Source organism: Lampetra fluviatilis, chromosome 17, assembly GCF_964198595.1.
Source record: "Lampetra fluviatilis chromosome 17, kcLamFluv1.1, whole genome shotgun sequence".
NCBI classification, from domain to species: domain Eukaryota; kingdom Metazoa; phylum Chordata; class Hyperoartia; order Petromyzontiformes; family Petromyzontidae; genus Lampetra; species Lampetra fluviatilis.
Genome location: NC_136291.1, coordinates 9,490,232 through 9,513,018, shown reverse-complemented (window position 1 = coordinate 9,513,018; position 22,787 = coordinate 9,490,232). Strand labels below are relative to the sequence as shown.

The following is a 22,787-nucleotide window of genomic DNA, read 5'->3' as shown; positions in this document are numbered from 1 at the left end:
GCCCCTCCCCACCCTCCCCACCCAGCCCCTCCCCACCCTCCCCACCCAGCCCCTCCCCTCCCTCCACTCCTCACCCAGCCCCAACCTCCCCACCCAGCCCCTCCCCACCCTCCCCTCTGCACCCAGCCACACCCCTCCCATTTTTGGATGCACAACGGACGGACACAATAATCCCCTGTGGGCTGGTGTAACCAGGAGGTTCCTACCAGTATAAAGATTCTGATTCAAAGGTTGGCGACTGTTAGTTTATCATCAAAGTGGTATCAATTTGATGTACCTGGTGGGGATGATGTACTGATTCAAGCCTCAAACGGGATTTGAACTTACTGCTTTTACAAATGCAAGTCAAGTGTTTTTTTCCACAAGTGGCACTCAGCCATATTCACAATGTTAGAATTTTGCAATTAACACCCGTTCCGTTTTGCAGTCAACAAATCTCAGACGTTGCCTGTGTACAGGTGCAACGATTCACCCACCGCCCCGACTCCTGGTGCCAAAATGAAATGACACAAGATTGGGTCGCGATGAATTTTTTTCTAACATTGCCGTGAATGGTTTGAGCCTCTAAATAGCCACAGTGATCACACGAACTGATTGCGTACAACATGCTCAAATGTAAAAACATTGATTCTTACAATTGTGATTCAATACGTGTGGCACGAGATGAAGAATCTGTATTCATCTGTCTATGGAGGCATCGTTAAACCCCAATTGACTATGCCAAATTGGTATCCCTGTATATTTTATGAGATAAGCCAATGGCACAATGTTCCATATCAGCCCGTGTTGGATCAAGTGTTGGGTACATTCTAATAAATGGTTTTGTTTAAACGAAGGACCCGATTTAGCACATGTTATCAATTCATGGTCTAATATATTATCCCAAAAAAGTGCAATAAATAAAAGTGCATTTCAGCATTTAGAAATGACCTCAAAGCTCACGTAAGCGCTTCTTTCCATTCAGGAAACCTGCTAAATTATTTAGCCAGCAGCCTTGCTGCTTCCCGTATTTACAGGCGACTACAGACTTTGCTTTGGCAGACTGTCGTAGAATTAATTTACCATGCCATGTCTCCTTTAATGCTGGGTGGCCTGCTGGTCAGTGCAGTCACCCAGAGGTCCAGGGTTCTCTGGTTCGACTCTAACCTTGGCCGGCTGATAATAATGAATGCCCTCTTAAAACGCTATTAAATTGACCCTGCTGTCTGCTGTGATCTTGCACGCTTGCGAAAGATCCGGAGACATCCCTTGGAGGAAGGAGCGAGCGATGGTCTCTGCTGGTGTCATGGCCAAACCGTGATAGTTACTCAATTATATTTACTCTTTTACCAACCGTACAACCTTGCTCAATTCAAGAAACGTGTTAAATCCTTGTCCATTGCAAACATTAATGGTGCGGTTTGTTGATGGCCGATTGGCATTTTGGGCCTTTGCTCGGCAGCCGCGACTTAAAGACGAACAAAACTCAGCTGTGAGATTTCCCATTCATTAATCCTTGTCGAGGACAAATGCCTGCGCGCTGACCTAACGTGAGATTCGTCTATACAAAAACTCTCAAAAAGTTATATTTGCTCAGAAGATTTTGATGACAATGATGAATGAAAAATGGTCGTTTAATTACTTAAGTGAGTCTCAAATTTTTTTTTTAAGCCTTACCAGTCAGGGTATATTTATCTTATTTTATTTACATCGAGTGTTGCTAGAAAACCCCCATGCACGCAAGGCAACTGGACACACATTCCATACAGATTTGTCAGCAACCCACTTTCTGATACAGGTATCCACAGACCACCTCGTGTGCTGCTGGCAGCTTGGATGTCGCGCGCACACTCGGTTAAGTCTGCGAGATCCACCTTCAAGGGGCTCGAGTACAGGCTTGGTGACACTGATGTCCGTTCTCCCCCCCCCCCCCCTTGTGTTAGTGACGACAGGGGGACCCTTTCCCATTGGCCAGGAGTTTGAACTGTCCCACGTTTGCTTCCACTGGGGTAAAGAAGATCAGCGAGGCTCCGAGCACACCGTGAACTTCAAAGCCTTCCCCATGGAGGTGAGAAGGCCGTTGTTCTTCTTGGTTCTTTCGGTAAAGTCACGTAGGAGGGAAGTAATAAAATAATAAAAATAAAACATAATAAAATAAAATAATTCTCACGACGTTTCGGCTACAACGCAAGCAGCCGTCTTCAGGTGAAGAAGAATAAATAATAAAAATAAAACATAATAAAATAAAATAATTCTCACGACGTTTCGGCTACAACGCAAGCAGCCGTCTTCTTCACCTGAAGACGGCTGCTTGCGTTGTAGCCGAAATAAAATAATAAAAATAAAATGTTTTATTTTTATTATTTTATTACTTCCCTTCTACGTGACTTTACCGAAAGAACCAAGAAGATGAATCCCTGCAGTCACGAAAGCTTTAAATCGAAATTTAAGTCCGTTGTTGTTGCATGGATCTTCAAGCCCAGTCTTTTGCAAAACACTCATTGTCGAGGACAGTGCATATCATTATCATTATCAGAGTTGTTTATTTTTGTTTGCATTTGACTGCTTGTGTTGTGGTTATTGCAAACATGATGCTTTGTATAAAGGTGTCAGTTTTTGTACCAGTTGAAAGGGTAAACACCTTATACTACTCATTGTCAAGCCACACACAGATGATCGGATGTTTTTTCCAATGCATTCGACAATATCAGTTCAGAAGGCCCATTACTATAGTTGATGAACTTACATTTTTATCATTGTTATTATTATTATTATCATCATCATATATTGGTAATCAAAGAGACCATCCCTTGATTATTGTTATATCTTGTGTACATGGCAGGACAGGTCGAGCAGTAGTGGTAAGCGCACTGCACTATAAACTCCTGCAACCTGAGATCAGTTCCTGGTCATGGCATGAAAGCAGTGGTGATATCTCAAAAATCTTAATCTTTATATTTATTTATACTGGAGGAATCCGATGAGCTATAAAGCTCATTTTCACAAATCTGAACTGGTCCTGAGCATTCCTTCACCAACCGGACCACAATGAACATAGTTGTGAGAGTATCTAAATGCTATTCTTGGTTCTTTCGGTAAAGTCACGTAGAAGGGAAATAATAAAATAATACAAATTAAAACATTATAAAATAAAATTCTCACGACGTTTCGGCCACAACGCACGCAGCCAAAAACGTCGTGAGAATTGTATTTGATTATGTTTTATTTTTTATTATTTTATTATGTTTTATTTCTATTATTTCCCTTCTACGTGACTTTACCGAAAGAACCAAGAATATGAATCCCCGCAGTCACGAAAGCTTTAAATCGAAATCTAAATGATAATTGTTCGAGTATTACTACTACTCACATACAATCACCGTGGTGAGTTTTGAAACATTCTCGTGGCTCTTCTTCTTTTCAGTGCCACCTTATTCACTGGAATGCCACTTTGTACAAAAACATAGAGGACGCAATGGGCAAAGACAATGGGATTGCTATCATCGCTTTGTTTGTCCAGGTAAGATTGCACTGCTCCCAACACCACTCTCATTTAAAGCCCTTTTCTCGCTCAGCGCCCAAACAGGGCGACCGTTTAACAAAACTTCGCCCAGTAATCGATCCGTCTTAAAGGGAGAATCAGCATCTCTGCGTACACGCATAGTGTAGTACAAAGAAAGTTCACACCAAGTGCACGTGTCGTGTACACATAGATGTATATCGTTAAATGTTGGACAGTAGACAAATATTGAGGCAGCATTGCACTTTGTCACAATAGCATGACTGTCCTCACACTTCAACTCGAATCAGTGTCTCTGTGCTCGCATCGTGTGCGGTGGAGCGCATCTCCATGGTAACACTGCACCACAGTACTGAACATTCCACACTCGGAGAGTGTCGGACAATATTTGAAAGACGAGCATTTGCCTTTAAAGGGTAAGTGCTCTATAATCGAGGGGACTGATTGGTTTAGTTTGCTGGTGGGTCAACTGGTTACGCTGCGGGGAACGGTGGTGCGGTGGTTAGCGCACTGAGTTACGAACCTGACGAACAGAGTTCGATTCCCACTCACGGCCAACATCAGTGATGAATGTCTGTGCCTGTTCTAGGCCTCCCTTAGGTTGACTCACCCTTCAATGAGTACCCGATTCAGCGGTTGCACCCGATTCAAGAGCCGAATGGCTCACAGGGCTATACCTAATAAATGAACTTTGAACCTGGAATGGTGTGTAAACATCAGCATGGGATGAAAAGGTGGCAGGGTGTGGTGGTGGCCACCTACCCCCCCCCACACCCGTGGTCCACGTTGACATTCATTGAGGCTATATGGGGGATCTTTGTCTTTCCATGTTGTAAAAGCAAAAAAAGTTCGCGACAACAAATTAGTCATGTTCTTAGGTTTTTTCGGTAAAGTCACGTTGGTAAAAAATAAAAATTAATAAAAAATAAAATAAAGATCACGACCTAAGAATATGAATCCTTGCAGTCACGAAAGCTTCAAATCTAAAAGTAGAATAATATTTTTTATTTAACTTTTATTAATTTAAAATTTTTACCTACGTGACTTTACCGAAAAAAACCTAAGAATATGAATCATTGCAGTCACGAAAGCTTCACATCTAAAATTAGTCATGGTAAAGGAGAAAGGCACATCACTGTTTCTATCCCAGTCATCCTCAATAATTCGTCTACGGTACACGTGTTACTTCCAATTGTGGCTCTCCAACAGATATATTTGATTGTTGAGTGCACTTGTGCATTACGTGACAATTTTTTGCGAATGTATTTACATTCAAGCATAAACTTTGCAGTCGTGTTCATTAAATTATTCAATCAGGTTCTATAATCGGCTTCGGAATGTTTTCATCCAGCAGTGGAGATATCATGTTGGACGATGACAATTGATGATGAGAGATTTGAAACGCGCAGTACATTTTTTTTCTTCCCATCTTGAGTTCATCAATTCATTAAAATCTGAATTCTCTTTTGAAGTGCATACTGTATGTGATTTAAAATAATATGCTGGCGTTCCCAGCCAGGCTAGCACTGAAGAGGGAGACCGCATTTAATAGACTCAGCTGAATTATTGAGCAGGCAACGCTTGTGTGTTGGATTGGTAATAAGCCTGTTAAAAATTCACTTTGACACTTGCTACAATCATCCTGAAATGACAGGTCAGAATTTAATAGAAAAATGAAAACACCGACATATAAAACTCTTCAGAATAATACATCTCACGGTAGTATGAATACATGCTTTGAAATGGTGACCATAAAACCATTTTTTAATGAACTCTAATTTTTCATTCCCAGTTCCACTTTTCAGTTTTCTAACACAGCCGCCTCATTCATGTCTGTTTGTGAAATTCAATGCTGGGCTTGCTTGTTTGGAGAATATAACCAAAGCATTATATTACAGCCTGTTTGGGTTTTTTTTTGCTGTACAGTGCCCCCATTCACACCGGGTGCCGTACAGCTGAAGCAAGTCGCTATAGCACGGCCAGTATCTGGTCTCTGGTGGCGCAGCTCCAAAACAAAATGTACAATCCACATTTAAACCTTGCCGCGACTGAGATACAGCACCGTTAAGCACGGAAGCAAAATGTACAAAAACGATTACGGAGCAAACTACTTTTACGTAAAAAAAGAAGTCTTTAGTGATTTGCCTTCTGAGGTAGTGTTCAACATCCTGTTTAGGATACTGAGCCAGTGGTGGGAATGAAACAGTTATAATAATGCTATTTATAAAGCATCTTTCATCAAGAATCTCAAATCACTGTACAAGACACAGCAGACACTCAGCACGACAATAACTCGTGGAACGAAAAACTAGGAACTGACAAAATATTAAAATAAATACTAAACTCCATTTTCTGAATTGGCAAAAAGTTGAAACACATTCCTGCCCGAGGGAGCTGGTAGGAACGTTGGGTTGCTCGGTCAATGGCCAGGGTCAACGGCGGCGTGGTGGATTCCGCAAATATTCCCGACTGTGAGGGCGGGCACAAGCCGGCATGAGTAGGTTAAACGTTGAGTTTTATAAGGGCACCACGGGGTGACCAGCCCCTCCCCTCCCCACCCAGCTCCACCCCTCCCACCCCCCACCCAGCCCCTCCCCACCCTCCCCACCAGCCCCTCCCCACCCTCCCCTCCCCACCCAGCCCCACACTCCCCACCCAGCCCCTCCCCACCCTCCCCTCCCCACCCAGCCCCTCCCTGCCCACCCAGCCCGTCCCTGCACGACGGACGGACACAATAATCCCCTGTGGGCTGGTGTAACCAGGAGGTTCCTACCAGTATAAACGGAAGTGTATCGATAAGATTTAAAATAAGCTTAAAAAATGTCCACAGACTTTAGAGATTGTGATGTCTCATGGGACAGAGTTCCAGAGTATGGCGGCCAACATGCTTGCAGGGGCGAGTTTTACGCGAGATGCCCGCAGCTGACGTCCCCACAATGTGATACTCATTTTATCGACCCCGAAAAATGGCAGGATGAATACGATAAAATCGCAAAGGCAAATTGCAAATGTATGAAATAATAAAAACATTATTGAGCAAGTAGCCTTATAATGCATGCAGTGTCCCTTCACTGAAAACGTAGCCCTGCGAATACGTGTGTGTGCAGGCATTAGGTGAATAGATTTCTCTATTTGTGCTTGGCTCTGAAAGTGTGCTATCAATAAGCTCTCTGTGTCCTGTGCACTGAGTGCCTCGTGTGCTTTGTACTCGATATTCTATCATCTGGTATGAATTTAATTTCACAGTTATTGACATGCCCGTGCTGTTTGGCATGCGCGTGACGTTGCTGATGTTTACGGGCGATTGTTTTTCGACAGTGGACTCGTTCACCTCGTGTTTAATTGGCGTGCGATGAGAGGCTTTCGTCTGCAAATTGGAAGTGAAAAGTCAAGCCGCCAATCGTCCCTTACAAGTAGATACAAAATAGACACACCAGCGGACGGTGGCCAGGATTTGAACATTTTCAATGATGACGGATCACAATGATGACATCATTTATAATGCTTACATTATTTATAATGTAATATCGTATTACATCAATTCACATTACATGTTGCTTTAGCAATAGATAAATATGGGCTTTGAATAAGCTTAACATTTCCACAACCGGCTCAGGGCCACCAACGGAGATGACCACTGTCCTCTTGCTAATTGGAGCAAGGGATTCAGTAACATGATGTACTTTCCATTGATGCAGTCTTAATGTAGCTGCAACCACTTAATGTGACTTTGTACATTAAATCATTATATTGTTTCATTGACTTAAGGACACCACGTTAAGTCGAATTACTTATTCTGTCGGGAATTTGTACATCTCGACACGGTGGCGAGATGTTAACTATCTCGCCTGGTATGCAGGAGGTCATAGGTTCAATCCCGACCCTGACGCCTATATATTTGGAGTTTACACGTTCTCCCCGTGGTCGCGTAGATTTTTCTCCGGCTTGTCCGGGTTTTCCCTAAACATTTAGAAACATGCGTGTAGATTAATTGGGTGCTGGAAATTTCCACATGATAAGCCACTTCGTTAAGCTATCATTTGTGGCCAGGTCGCTTCTGAAACAGAGCTATATAGCCCAGTGGGCCTTACCTGGTAAAATGAAAAGTTTACACCATTGGAACCTCATTTGCCAGTAAAAAATATGATCATTGGTTTTTTACCCTTCTATCTGGCAACAAAACTGACACCTTTTTTACAAGGAGTCATGTTTGCATAGACCACAATACCTGCAGCCATAATGCAAACAAAAAACATAACTCTGATAATATATGCACTGTCCTTGAAGTTGATTGGTCCACGCCCGAGACAGCTTTCCTTAGAGCCTAGTCTCACATGGGTTGGACCAGATGATGCGCCTTTTGGCGTCATTTGAACCAGATGACGCGCCTTTTGGCGTCATCTGGTCCAACCCATGTGAGACTAGGCTTTAAGGAAAGCTGTCTCGGGTGTGGACCAATCAACTTCAAGGACAGTGCATATATTATCAGAGTTATGTTTTTTGTTTGCATTATGGCTGCAGGTATTGTTGTCTATGCAAACATGACTCCTTGTAAAAAAGGTGTCAGTTTTGTTGCCAGATAGAAGGGTAAAAAAACAATTATCATGAAAAGTTTAGTTTAGTTAAGTGCCTTAAAAAAATAATTTCCTTTGTGTTTGACTTGTATTTGTAAGTGTTTAAGTTATTATAACACATGCAACCATCAGTACTTGATAAATATCACCTCCGATTAGCACGATTGGCTACATATGGTGCGAAAGTTCAACATACATACATACTTAGCGGCAGCAAGGATAACATTTTTTGAGTCGAGATGAGAGTGAGATTGGAGGTGATACTCCGTACATTGTTTTTTTACCATACTGTTATTCTACAGACAATTTGCTGATGAGAGTACAATTAATGGCTGCTATTGATATGCTTTACAGATAGGTCGAGAGCACCTGGGACTCAAAGGGTTGACCGACATTCTTCAGGAAATCCAATACAAGGTAGGTTGGCTGCCACAACAAGTGTCCATTTACACGAATGGGGAATCATGTGTACACGAAGGATGGCCCCAAGCGTGAAAGCATATTCAGCAAATGGCAAACGTTTTAAACATTCAGAAATAGTTTTGATATTCTTTAACAGGTAAAAAAACTGCTTACACTTTAAATGTTTGATGTAAAATCAACGATTTTTGCTTTCAGATGTGTTTAACACAGATGAGTTGAGAGAGCGATTCAATTGTAATAATCAGCCTTGATGGGTAAATGTAATTATAATGACTCTGTCGAAAGTTAAGAGTGTTTCTTCTATGGGTAGACTGGTCCCTGCTGCCATATTGTAATGGTCAGCACACTGTACCTGCAATCCAAAGAGCTCAGATTTTATTTTATATTCTGCCATGGCAGTCGAAACAATAGTGCAAGTTTCTCGAATCTACGCCACCTATACCCATCCAGCATTATAAATGGGAACACAGCACTTAGTTAATTGCCAGCTCGTGTGTAATGGGGCAAAATGGTGGTACACCAACCTTTTCCAACACATCCAGTCATCGTGGAAGATGAGACTAAATTACTGTCGAAACTTCACTCCAGTGGAGGCCCTTCTTCCAGCAGTGGCTTAAGCAAGGAATTTATGGACACCACATTTAAATTAACACTTTTATTACATGATTTTTATTAACTCACTCTGTATGTTGTTGTGTCCTCAAATTTTGTAACTAAATTTTTACCCACTTCCCAATGTGGTATCGACTGCAAACTTGGTAAACTTATGTCATACTGATGACGATATTATATTTTATCATTAAAATTAAAAAAAAATATTTTAAAACATTATTTTTCATATGTTATGTTTCGGCTGGGGTCTAATTGTCTACGCTCAACTGACGTTGGCTGTAAACGGCCCCTTACGTTATGGCAAGCTTCGGGGCCACTTCCTGGAGTCGTGGAGTTCTTCCATTATTAGTACGGTACATTTCATTAAGCGTGTTTAAAAAAAAAGTTTCAAAAATATTACTTATATTAGACTGGCTCCTGCCATAAAATTTCGTGTAATTTCCACCAATACCTTATGGTCAGTAATAGATTTGTTTACCACCACCATAGAGATCTTGAGCAGTCATATATTTAAGATTGCTTCAGCTATTATATTTTTGCGCATGGCAATATGCGTTATGGCCAGCGCAAGTTTCGTGGTCTCAGCCCAAAGACCTGGAACAACGCTATCCAAGCTCACATTCAGGATCCATCCCTGAGTCCAAGCTAGTTCTGCAACACTCAAAGCAGTTTTAAGTTTTCGTGACTGCAGGGATACATACTCTTTGGTTCTTTCGGTAAAGTCACGTAGGTATAAAATAAACTAAATTAAATCACGACGTTCCGGGCGCAACACAAGCGTCCGTCATCAGGTAGGACAACCACAGCAAGAAACAATTGCTTAAGTGGGCAAAAGAGTTGCTGTGACAAGAAGCTATATAGGTAAGAGAGAGGGGAGGAGCCAGGGAGGAGAGATAGAGAGGGGGGTGTGGGGTAGGGCGAGCAAGGAGAGCAAGGCAACATGCCGGGGGGGAGCGGGGCTGGGAGTGGGAGGCTGCCTATATAGCCTCTTGTCACAGCAGCCATTTTGCCCACTTCAGCAATTGTTTATTGCTGTGGTTGTCCCATCTGATGACGGAGGCTTGTGTTGCTTCCGAAACGTCGTGATTTAATGTAGTAATAAAAATGTGTTTTATTTTATTTATTTAATTAGTGATTTAATTTAGTTTTCCATTTTTATTATTTTTTACCGACGTGACTTTACCGAAAAAAACAAAGAGTACGAGTCGCCATTAACCACGTGACTGGTATACAAGTCCCGTTAATCAACAATCCTGCCAGCCACCCACAGGCCCAACTAAGTCATCAAATGCTGGTGGACACACGTGCATTGATGTACTGCACAGCACATAAGGACTTTCACAAAACCACACTTTATTCCCTTGCTGCACGAGGAAATCATTAAAGGAGTGATCCATTCCTAATGTGCCACACATTGCTGACATAAAATGCAATATGTGTACGTATGTGTGTCCTGGGTCACCATATTTTCTTAATTTATACAAAAATACACATGTAGCCTCTTTGAGAGAATGATATCATTAAATAGTTGCCATGGTGATATGGAAATGTCACGCGCTATTTAAGTACCATATTCACATTTCACATATGCACTTTTGATCTTTATATTGTATGCGCGCACACAGACTTTAAATTGGTGACAGAGCCTTCAAATATAATACGTGGCTATTTGTGAAATTAAAATGAGATTGACGTCAGATATTATATTTTCTTTCTTTTCTGTAGTGAACACTGGTTAGTGTAGTTCCATGACATCAGCCCTCTTTGGTGCTCAATTGCATGACAAATGTTAACAAAGGCCCATTTTTACTATCAACTGCAACTTAGATTTAGAAAATACAGGGATTATAATTATGTTGAGTCTTCTCTTCAGAGTCTGTAATCTTATCACACGTGTATGTTTTTAAATAGCTTACATGAGAAATTTCTTACGGATGAGGAACAATCAAAAAGTACTGAGAAGAATACATTGATAATTTTAGGCTCATAATGACTTCCATATGAATCAACTATATTCATATCATAGCATACGTTGAAATGTACAATTAGGTACAAAGATTCAGCCAATAAAGATTTAACAACAAGCATTACAAATATATACATTTCACAATTGGGTCAAACCGTGCCCTCTTCTCTTAAGCAGTTACATACTTTTACAGCAGTTAAAGTCCTTCGAACTTTAGAGATCTGGGTTGGCAGGGAAACTGGCGTTTTCGCTGTTACTGATGGCAATTGACTTTGATCTAATTCTTTCTTTCTTTCTGTTACTTCTATTTAAACGTCTCTGACTTTATCTCACGAATGTTATCTTTCATTTATGGATTTATGTTTGCCGTTAGCTCAATTACCTCACCTTTTGTAAGACCCTCCCTTCCCCCCCCCACCATAGGCCCACCTTTTGTCAGCTCTCGGGGGTCTGTGGGTGTTTGTGCATGAATGTGTGGGGTGTGGTGGTGGGTGTACACCCAGAACCCCATTCAAACCTATAGTGGCCTGGTCTCAGCTTGCTGATGAAAGTTGCAAGCGAGAAAGCCATCATTGCTTGCAGCTGGGGTTGGCATCGCCTCCCACTCCTCCTGATGTCGAGGGGAAATGGGCTGCCTTGGGTACACGTTCCAGACCTCCCCAGAGACACTGGCTGGCAGAGGAGGTGTTCAGGCTGACTGAGAAAAAGCGACAGGCCCACTCTCATCGTCTACAGCATCCAACATCAGAAAATGAGCAGGCCTACTGCAGCCTTTGCTTGAATTTAGGAGAGCCGTGAGGCACTGCAAGGATGGGTGGTGGTCGCGGGTTGCTGAGGAGATGGAATCTGCCTCAGTGGCATGCGATCACAAATCACTCTTTAATTCCATAAAAAAAGTAACTTGGAGTGCCACACCTATCACCATCATTAGGGAAAGAACGGTGATCCAATCTCCAACTCCCAGGAACAGGTTTGCAGATTTGCTGAGAATTTCTGTGAGGTCTTGGGGGAGAGGAAATCCCTCAGTCTGGAAAACATCATGGGGAAAAGTGGGGATGACCCTGCTGAGGCTGCGGTGCCTCAAATATTGGAAGAAGTAGTCACCCCCTCTGAGTGGCTGGCTGAGGTGCCATCTGTTGAGGAAGTATTGAAGGCAATCTAGAGTCTGAGACCAGGAAAGGCACCAGGCAGAGATGATCTCCCAAGTGAAATGTTAGACCACTGGATGTGTTCCACAGGATCAGAAGGATACCCTGGTGGTCCCCCTCTTTAAGAAGGTGGACTGCACAGACTGTAACAACTACAGGGGCATCTCACTCCTCATTGTGCCGGGAAAGGTCCTGGAAAGGATTATTCAACATCGCCTTGCCAGGCATTCTGAGGACAGGCTTGCGGAGCCCCAATGTGGTTTCAGGAAAGGGCGGTTCTGCACAGATGCCATATTGTGTCCCTCTGCTACAGCAGAGGTGTAGGGAATTCCACAAGACCTACATCTCTGCTTTATTGATCTGGTCAAGGCCTATGATGCCATCAGTAGACCTGGGCTCTGTGTTGTTCTTCATACTTTCGGAGTCCCTGACTCTCTGCTCATGATCATTAAGGACCTTCGTGATGGTGAGTGAGCCCGGGTAAAACTATGTGGCCGGGAGTCGGAGCCATTCCCTGTTCACCGTGGGGCTCCCACATGATAAAATCTATTTCGACCACGTGGTTCATGACGCCTTCGATGGCTGTACTGGAGGAATTTCCGTCTGGTACAGATACAATGGGAGGCTGATCAGTGCCCAGGTGCGGTCAAGGGATGGCTCCCGATTGGTCAACCATGTTACGTATGCTGATGATCTGGTAATTGCTGCTCAATCAGAGGAGGAGTTGGAGGCACTGCTGCAGAACCTGGAGCGTGCCACTAAGAGATGGGGCCTTACCATCAGCCCCACAAAAATGAAGTACCTGCCTGTGTATTTTGTACCATCAGACACTCTAACCCCACAACTCCCAATTGAGATAGGGCAGTTGTAGAGAGAGTGGAGTGTCTCCCATACCTGAGCAGTGTGCTCATGACCGGCTCTGGTTTGACAGCAGAGGTCTCACTCCGAATCAGTTGAGCGGCATTATATTTTCATTGGTTGCATAACGCTGTGTAGAAGCTACCTGGTCTGTGGCTCCACACGAAGCTTCACGTCTCCTTGGCCTCGGGCATGCCCTCCCTTCTCTACTCTTGTAAAACGTGGACCCCCCTAATGGAACATCTTCACTGGTTAGAAAAATTTAGGCTGGCCTGCCTACGATCCATTCTGGGTTTAACCAGGCTGGATTGTGTGAGGAGCTCACAAATCCTTGAAAGATCTGGACAACGTCCCATCGGTGAGCTCCTCTGGCAGGCCCGGCTGCATTGGTTAGGTCATGTAACCTGCATGCCCAGCCACTGCATGCCTAAACAGCTTTATGTCGGCCGGATAAAGGGGGCTAAATGGGCGCGGCACGGGCTAGAGAAGAGATGGAGTGATGTGGTACAAGAGAATGTGGAGCTGAGTGGACTTGCCAATGACTGGTACCAGCAGTGTCAAGATCGGCCTCTGTGGTGGAGGCTCGTGAAGGACGTTACTGGGCAGTTGGAGGCAGTCGTCCTCCAATAACAATGGAGGGCAGAGGAGCGATGCTCACAACAACGAGCAGAGTGCCGGGCGGCTAAAACACAGAAAGTTGGCAAAGTAGGGGGCACAGGTGGTCCATCGGCCAGTCATCTCAGTCAGTCGACCCATGACACCTGGATCTACCCCGTGACCTCCCGCAGGTGGGCGTTCGACACTTTACGTGGCCTCAACGTGCACATAGCTTGGCACGGGCACCATGGTGATGTCGCCACCACTTAGTGGCGAATGGCGGTTGTTGTTGTTGGGAAGCGGTAGTGTGGTGGCTAATGTGCTGCACTATGAACCCGGCGACCCAAGATTGATTCTCGCTCACGGCCAACACCAGTGACGATTATTTTAACCGGTTCTGGGCCTCCCCTAGGTTGACTCAGCCTCAAATGATTACCAGGTGTGGTGTGTAAACATCGCCACTAGGGAGACAAAGGCAGTCGGGCGTGGTGCTGACCACCCACCCCCTCGTGTACTGTTCTGGCCTTCATAGGTGCTCGCTACCAGCACTTGCCCCAACAGTCTGTTTAGGCTATACAGGGGATCTTTGTACGAATGTGTGCGGAGCGCTAGTGTAGCGGTTAGTGCTGTGCTGCGATATGAACCCAGCAAACCGAGTTAGATTCCCGCTCAAGGCCACCACCAGTGGCAGGTTATCTGAACCGGTCTTGGGCCTCCTCTAGATTCACTCAGTCACAAATAAGTACCTAGTGCAATGTGTAAACATCGCTACTAGGGAGACAAAGACGGCCGGGCGTGGGGCTGGCCACCCATCCCCTGGTGTGCCATGTCAGACTTCATAGATTCTCGCTAACAGTACTTGCCCTAACAGTCTGTTAAGCCTTTAAGGGGGGGGACTTTGTATTTATCTTTGTTGTGTATGAATGTGTTTATGTTTCTACATAGGCACATGCACAGATGTGTAAGTCGAAATACGAGGGCTGCGCTTTTCTGAATTAGAATATTTATATGGGAGGAATCCCGATGGGCTATACAGCTCTTCTTTTTTACAGATGTCCAGTTTGGGCGGGTCAAAAAGTATAGGGAGGGTAAGCAAATTTACAATTTTTATTTAATTTATCTTACCAGATAAGGCCCACTGAGCTATTAGTTTATTTTTCAAAAGCGACCTGGCCACACATAATAGCTCAACGAAGCGGCTTATCATGTGGACATTTGAAGCAGCCAAATCATTTCAATAATATTAACACCAACATTTCACTGCTCCTGTGCGCCCAATCTGTATCACTTTTCCTTCTCTATCTACCTTCCTCAAGGCGGGACCCACACATTTGACTAGAAGTGCCCTTGATGTCATCTGTGAATGTGCTGCGACCATACAATGATGGATTTTCTGATATAACAGGCAATCGCAGCGGCTTTTGGCTAGCCATCAAACAAACACGGTCACTGCAATGCGCGTTTTCGGATGCGCCTATGTGGCTATCTGGAACGCTCTTTCTTCCGATATTAGGAAGCCACTGGAGCTATGCACTTTTAAATCTTGATTGAAAACTAATTTCTTTAGAACTGCTTTTAGTGTTTAGTTTGTTGGTCTTCCCCCGCGCCTCCGATTATCACGGTTGGCTACGTATGGAGTGAAAGAAGTTCAACATAATACAATGCATTTCGAATAAAGGGAGTGGTGGCGCAGTGGTTACCACCGCACTATGTGTGTTTGAGTGATATGAATGGACTGTGTCGGATAAAGGAGGGTTTACGATAAACATTTTTAAACGACCTAACCCCCAAAAAAGAACTAATTGTGAATCATAATATTGGTCAAGAAAGCCTATGCATAAAGTTACTATGTTTATTTATTAAGAAAACTAAAGGAGGATACACGCATACAGTATACATGAATGTGCATTCAATTTTCACATTGTCTACCAGTGTGTGGTATTTGCATGGGGTCATTTCAAAGTGCAATGTGGAAGTGAGATTAGCCTGGGATGCAGTACAGTGAAATTGGTTAAAAAGCAAACTTACTTAGCTATGTATCAGGCCCTGTGCAATAGTCTAATAAAGGTAGTATATACAAATTTAGGCTCGCTTAATCTCTTGGTGCCCAAAGAAAAAGCTAAATTGGAAACAGGGATAAAAACCGAACTAATGAATCCTGGCGAGATTAGTTGTGACTTATGCGCTACTTAGTGGAGCTTTGTTTTTGAACACTGGATGCATTCATTGCAAAAGGAGTCACCATTCATCCCTTAATTAATTGGCACACAACGAGAGCCCCGACGCTCAGAAGGCGAAACAATAAAACTGCTGACTTGCCTGCATGCCATACACCAAATATAGCTCCAGCACGTGAGTGATAATGTTACACTCACCTCTAGCACTGCAAGCAATGCGATGACTTTGCCTGCCCATTGATTTCTTAAGCATTCAAGTGCACCTTCATAATGCCTCTGGACATTGGTGAAGGGTTTTCTCTGGGCTATTAAAAGGACATTGCACTTTAAAACTTGTCCATGCAGTAGAAGCTGAATCTAAGCAAACCTTCTCTAAGGGGCTCTTCGGTGGCGAGATGTTAACTACCTCACCTGGTTTACAGGAGGTCATGGGCTTGATCACAACCCTGACGCCTGTATATTTGAACTTTGCATGTTCCTCCCGTGGTCGCGGATATTTTTTTCTCCAGGTCATCTGGTTTTTATTTAGTTGCTAAATTTGTGGATAACTCCGTGTATATGAGAATAGGTTTTGCAAGGAATCATAATCTGCATTAACCACATATAATGCCAAGGGAGGTCCCATTGATGCAGCTGTTCACCCCGAGCTCTCAATGTCCTTATAGTGGCATTGTCTTTGTGTTGTTCGCCTTTTTGGCGTCCTCTGGTCAAACACTGTTTGAGACTAGGCTCTAAAGAAAGCTGTTACTGGTGTGCACCAATCAGTTTTAAAGACAATGCATATACTATCAAAGCATGTTTTTTGGTTTGTATGTTCACCACAAGTATATGAGGTTAATGAAGACATGATTCCTTGCAAAAGGTTTCAGTTTGGTGTTTTAACATCTTAACACAGCTGTTTTATTGCCAGAAAGGGTAAAACCTATTGTTATATTTTGATACTAGCAAGGAAGGTCCCATGATGTAACTCTGTGTATAATATGATCCGTGATCTGGTCCCCAATATCGTATACTGGTGTAAAGAAGCTAAGGGTAAATTGGATAGAAGGGCCCTTTGAATATAAGCACAGATGTTCTTGGCCTCCAACGTTTGTGCTTAAATCACGCCTTTTCCGAATAATACAGTTTCAGAATTTACCCCTAATTAAGGAACTGTGGACTTGTTGTGATGAACTAATGCACAACGATGGCATTTCAAAACTAAGTTGAACGTGAGGGCAACGTGACCTTTCGTGGTGGTGGTTGTTTTCTTAAAACTTCAGTCATAACACCCGCTAATAATGGAACTATATTGATACCATCAGCGAAAATTGTCGGCTCTAACAAGATCTGCCCGTGCTGTGTGCTGAAGTAAAATCATCACAATGTACCCTGACCATTCTTTACGTGTTATCCGGTGATTGTCAGATGCACAAGCCACTGTTAATTTGAGACTCACGAGGATATGTCTGTGTGCTAGTCACAGTGATGCCACTGCATTATTGGCTCCTAAATATCCCCTCCGAGTTTAATGGAATTCATTTGCCATTTTCTCATAAAGTGGAAGTTTGGATTCAGAGTTGTACAGCTTCTTTTTCTTCACCTCATTCATTATACCGAGGTTGTTCCATGCAGCATTACTTCTGCTGTTGCAAATATAAAGCAGCAGCAGGAGCAGCAAGGGTTCCCAAAGGTCAACGTTTTGCGCACACACAAGTGCCGGTTAGTGAGCCCGCGTGAAGACTCCTTGCGCAAGATGCCGCCAGTTGTTGCTGTTGTGTTTCCGCGTGTCGGGCTGTTTACGCCAATTCAAAGCCCAGGACACCACAAAGGTCAAGCAAGCATTAGCCAGTCAGCGACCGATCCCCGCTGCATCGCTTTAACCTTTCCGCACGGGTCGCGGGGACCCTGGCTGCAGCGTGTCCGCCCACGCATTCACGCGCGCGTTTCTCCCGCCCTTCTGCCCTTGATAAGAGATCTGAAATGTCTGGCCGTTTTTGGCCTCTTGCACCTGCAGCGGCGGGGAGAATGAATGGCTGGGCAAAACACGGCGCAGAGTCGCCTCGGTTTGCTGACAGCAGCACCGAGCGTGCGATATGTGCCCACGGACCCCTTGATTTACGGAAATCGGGAGTAACGAGACCCTTTAAACGGCGGAGTGCTGAAATACGGCGTTAACGCGGGGCCCCATTAAGTCGCACATCAATTAGCACGTCAAGTGGCACATCAAGCGCGGTAACCAGATGAGCTGTGCGTCGCATTAAGCGGAGAGGGCGACTTAAAACGCATTTAATGATGGCACGGTTGAACTTGATATAACCGCCGTCAGGCTGAACGAATTATGCCGCCGCAGTGAAATTCATCACAAATAGAGTCGTTCGGACGTGCTGATTAAATTCTACTATGCTCCGGTTTGATGGCTAATAAAATGCTATATATATGCCATTAATTTGCGTTACGTCACACATATTCGGCCCCGATTTGAGGACACGTTAACTTGTTATTCAACTACCGGCTTGCTCCTTCATGTCTCTCTCTCCTTCTCTGGCTCCACCAGAACTTCTGATTGGTTAACTTGCGTTGACCTATCAGCATGGTGGCTTGTGAATTTAACCACACGAGTTGGTGATGCACAAGCAAAATGAACAATAACTCAACACATTTGTCAATAACACTGTGGTGGGCGGGGGGGGGCTTTAAAGGACATATATCATAAGTGACGTTTTGGGAAATGGCCCTTCTTCATAGCAATAAGGGCCACTGGTCGAAATGTCTCCTAATAAATAGTGTTTTTTTCATGGCCAGCGTGTTATTCTGTTGAGTTTTTTCATTCACTGGATTGTGAGGCTGGGATGAGGTTACAATGGGTGTTATAGTTGAGGACGCAATGTACTTGCTCATATATATATTCCGTAAATCCTTGAGACTTTTAGCAATGACTAAAGCTTAAATTGGTATCCCATTTATAGTAACTTATCCAAGGTTAGAAACATACAATGTTCTCTGTGCTGTGGTTTGTTGAATAAAGTAAAATTTGTGGTGTGATTTGGTATTATTTTTCCTTCAAAAATGTTCTTCTGTATACCGAACAGCAAGGGCAAAATAAGAACTCCTTTAAAATAGTTTCACTCAGATAAAAAAACAATTGGTAAATATGAATATAAACATCAAATTGGTAGACGTTCCAACCAGGGCAGCCTGCACGCTTTTGGTTGCCAAGTTCGGCTGAAACAGAGTGTAGTGCAGCAGTGGAATTAAGCAGCCTTCACTTTAAATATCCGACGAATAAACATTCTGTTGAGTGTCTCAGCACCTTAGTCCATGGGCCAGAGAGCAGAAATCGCTACCACCTAATGAAGCAAAACGTTAGTCGGACCGATGTATGCAAATGAGGATAATGAGAGTCCATTTTTCTTCTTGGTCCTTTCGGTAAAGTCAAGTAATAAAAGAATAAAATAATAAAAATAAAACATAATAAAATATTTCATTATGTTTTATTTTGATTATTTTATTATTTCCCTTCTACGTGACTTTACCAAAAGAACCAAGAAGATGAATCCCTGCAGTCATGAAAGCTTTAAATCGAGAGTCCATTTTGTTAAAACTCACTCGTATCAAATTGTTATCGTGTAACACAATGTCACTGACCACGTAAAGAAATCGTAACCACCGGGTAGTGTCGACAAATCAAATATCTGACACCCATGAACCAAATATCTGCTGTTGGTTCATGGGTGACCTGTGTCACCCTCACCTTGAATCTCTGCTCCAACCCTCTCAATCGCTTGTGCACCATTCAATAAACCTCATGCTCCTCCACGACTCGATCCTTTTATGCTTGCTTGGTCATTTAATTGATGGCGGTATCAGTGTGTGGGATAGATTTTGAGGTCAGTGGGCTGGTAGTGATGGTGTTGCATCTTTGTGCCCGCATTGCTATTATTTAGCCTGTTCTTCATAATAATATAGGTTGATTAAATGATGACGTCACCCTGCTGCTGCTCTATTTAAGACCGGAAGCAACAGGAAAGCTTCACCATTCTTGCCGAAGCTGATTGTAGTTATCAGCGAAAGTCGTACTCAAATTTTAAAATGCTGTTGATTCTCTCTTTAACACACCGGTGGGCTAAAGAAGTGAATTATTTTGTCTTTGAAAAACGTGACACATTGTTTTACTGTTTGGCCGTGTCGGGTGGTGGAGGGTTACGACACATTTATAAATAACGCGATCTGACCCAAAAAAAACTATATCATGAATAATATTGGTCGCGAAAGCCTACATGTTAAATTAGCCTGTTCTATAAAAGGAGCTTTTGAATGAATTGCTCAAGCAGCAGTTTTTAACGCGGTGTTTTTTTTGGTTTTTAATTCATTGCAGGGAAAAGCAAAGACAATACCTTCATTCAATCCAAATACTCTATTACCAGGTAAGACATTGAATTGACCGTTTTCATTTAATTTTTCTTTCAATTAGTCCTAATGCTGAAACTCCAATCCGTTTGAATGAAGAATGTAAATCCGCTGGTTGTAAAACCCCCTATGAAAAAAGACGAGCAGTGCAATAAGCAGAGCTAATCCTCATTCAAAATACATTAAAGTTCATATAAAACATATTAAAAACAGCTTCATTAAATGCATCGCCACTGATGATTGACCGTAATGAACGTACGATTTCACTATGAAACACACACAAAAGACGTCAGCCTCAAAATTAACATTGCCAAATGGGATTTAAAATAAAATTACGCCACACGCCGAGGCTTTTGCATGTTTCGTGATGTTTACGAACCTTGTGGAGTTTTGGTGTCTTATATAATTCGCTTGCTCTTTCAAATTAAAGTTGCCTCTTCTGTTTCCCTACACTGTCTCAGATCTCTATAAACGCCGACGCTTCTCACTTTAGACGCTTCGCTTGAGTTTTCCTCATTAGTCTCCATTAATCCCCCCTCCCTTGCCTCTGGGCTGCGAGAGTATTTCATTTATGGAGTTCATATGTGATCAGTCAATGCTTTATCGAGGTGATGAGACAATGCGTGTTTTTGTGCTGTTGTTGTTGCTGCTGCAAAGAGAAAATTAACCCAAGGATGTAAGGGCACGATACGAGAGGTGGATCGTACGTGGAAGACGACATGAAAAGTGACTGTCATACTCTAACGAGCATTAGGAAGCACTCGTCTCTGTTGATGGCCCTGAACCAGGACCGGCAATTCCACATTGCTGTGATGGGGGACAGTCCATCCACAAGACAACCAATGTTACATTCAAGCAGTGTGACCCCCACAGGAATGATAAGCTCTGTTGATACCCAAACAGGACTATACACAACAGAATGTGCTTTTAAATCATTACTTCGATGTTTATTTTTTATCAAACCGTAGGTAAATCCACTTCTGGATGAAGGCCTCCCCATACCATGTCATTTGTGTGCTATATGAAAGTTTCATCTGACTTGCAGGTCAAAATACCATATCGAGGGGCTCTCTGGAGCTGACTCGAGTGAAGGCCCTTCCACCAGCAGTCGCACGAGCAAGCAATTGCAGGGCTGTGCCCCTACATGTTGCCAATAATCAAAACAACATCGAGTTATAACACACAATCATCACCAAGGGCGTTGTGTAGAATAGAAATAATTTAATAGATTACCAGACGATGTCTCCTTCACCTAAAACAATCATAACTGATGGTTAACACCTTTGTTGATTTGCCTGTATATATAAATATATAAGCTCCTTTTATAATTTCATTCTGTTTGTGTTTGCCAAACAGGGATTCAGTCTGCGATATGGATATTTTATTTATTTACAAACTTTTATAGTGCAGCTAATTAACGAAATAATATTGCAGGTTAATTTATGTATTATTATAATTATAATTTTTTCTACATTGTCGCATTCAAAAGAGGTGCCAAGAGCAGAGACGCACGATCTATGCAGTTTTATCCACAACATTTTCCCATTACAGTTGAAAAACTAAATCCGGAGATCACAAACGTCAAAGCGTCTCCATTCGTGGCCCAGTCAGTGGTGTAAATCCTACATTCTGATATTACTTGCAGGAAATAATACATGTATATATTGCATCAAGGTCCTTAAGGTATTCTGATCTCCAACCACTCAGCACTCCCAGGTCTAGGTTGCGTTTCTTTTGGCGATCGAGCTTTTGTTAGCGTGACACCCAAGCTATGGAACGCCTTGCCGCTTGAAATCCGAAAATCAGAGTCAGTAGATATATTTAAGTCTGCTTTGAAAACCCACCTCTTTAAAGTGGCCTTACCTCTTGAGTTTGATCGGTTGCCCTGGTTCTGTTTTAGTTTACTGCTTTCAATGCATTGCCCATTGGGGTCCTAGGATGGAATGCGTATTATGCATTTGAAATATTATTAAAAAGGAGGTGGGGTTGATAAATAATTATTTTACTTAAAAAAAAGACGCCAATTGTCTTAATGAGCGATTACCTATGAAAAGAAGGTAAACTTTACGCAATGTCCCGCTGGAGTGTGTATTTGTCAGTGGGAGCGAGCGGTACTGCAATGGTTAGCGCACTGCACTGCAAACCCAGCAAACCCAGTTCGATAATAAGCAAGGAAACTGATTGGTTTAGTTTTGTTGGTGGGTCAGTTGGTAATGCTGTGGGGAGCAGTGGTGCAGTTGTTAGCACACTGCATTACAAACCCGGCAAACCTGAGTTCAATACCCACTCACGACCAATATCGGTGATGAATATCTGAACAGGTCTTGAGCCTCCCCTAGATTGACTCAGCCCTAAATGGGTACCTGGTGCGGTGTGTAAACATTTGCATTTAGGAGACATAGGCAACCGGGTGTGGTGTTGGTCACCCGCCCTGGCGTGTGCCGTGCCGGCCTTCATAGGTGCTCGCTAACACCACTTGCCCCAACGGTCTTTTGAAGGCTATATGGGGGATCTTTGTCTGGTTTGGTGAGTGTGATGTTTACC

General features: G+C 43.1%; 1 protein-coding gene across 4 annotated transcripts in view; it reads left to right on the top strand.

Moving 5' to 3' along the window:
• The window catches only part of CA8 (carbonic anhydrase 8 (inactive)), a 55,157-nt gene that overhangs the window by 16,031 nt on the left and 16,339 nt on the right, over window positions 1–22,787 (top strand). For 3 of the 4 annotated variants that reach the window (XR_013637512.1, XR_013637511.1, XM_078864140.1), the window contains 4 exons: window positions 1,923–2,047; window positions 3,404–3,499; window positions 8,428–8,490; window positions 20,212–20,260. Coding sequence is in view for 1 of the 4 variants with exons in the window: in XM_078864140.1 (XP_078720266.1) it covers window positions 1,923–2,047; window positions 3,404–3,499; window positions 8,428–8,490; window positions 20,212–20,260 (333 nt within the window). In the remaining 3 variants the exon portion in view is untranslated. The remainder of the gene's footprint in view (window positions 1–1,922; window positions 2,048–3,403; window positions 3,500–8,427; window positions 8,491–20,211; window positions 20,261–22,787) is intronic. The other variant, XR_013637513.1, reaches the window with a different exon arrangement.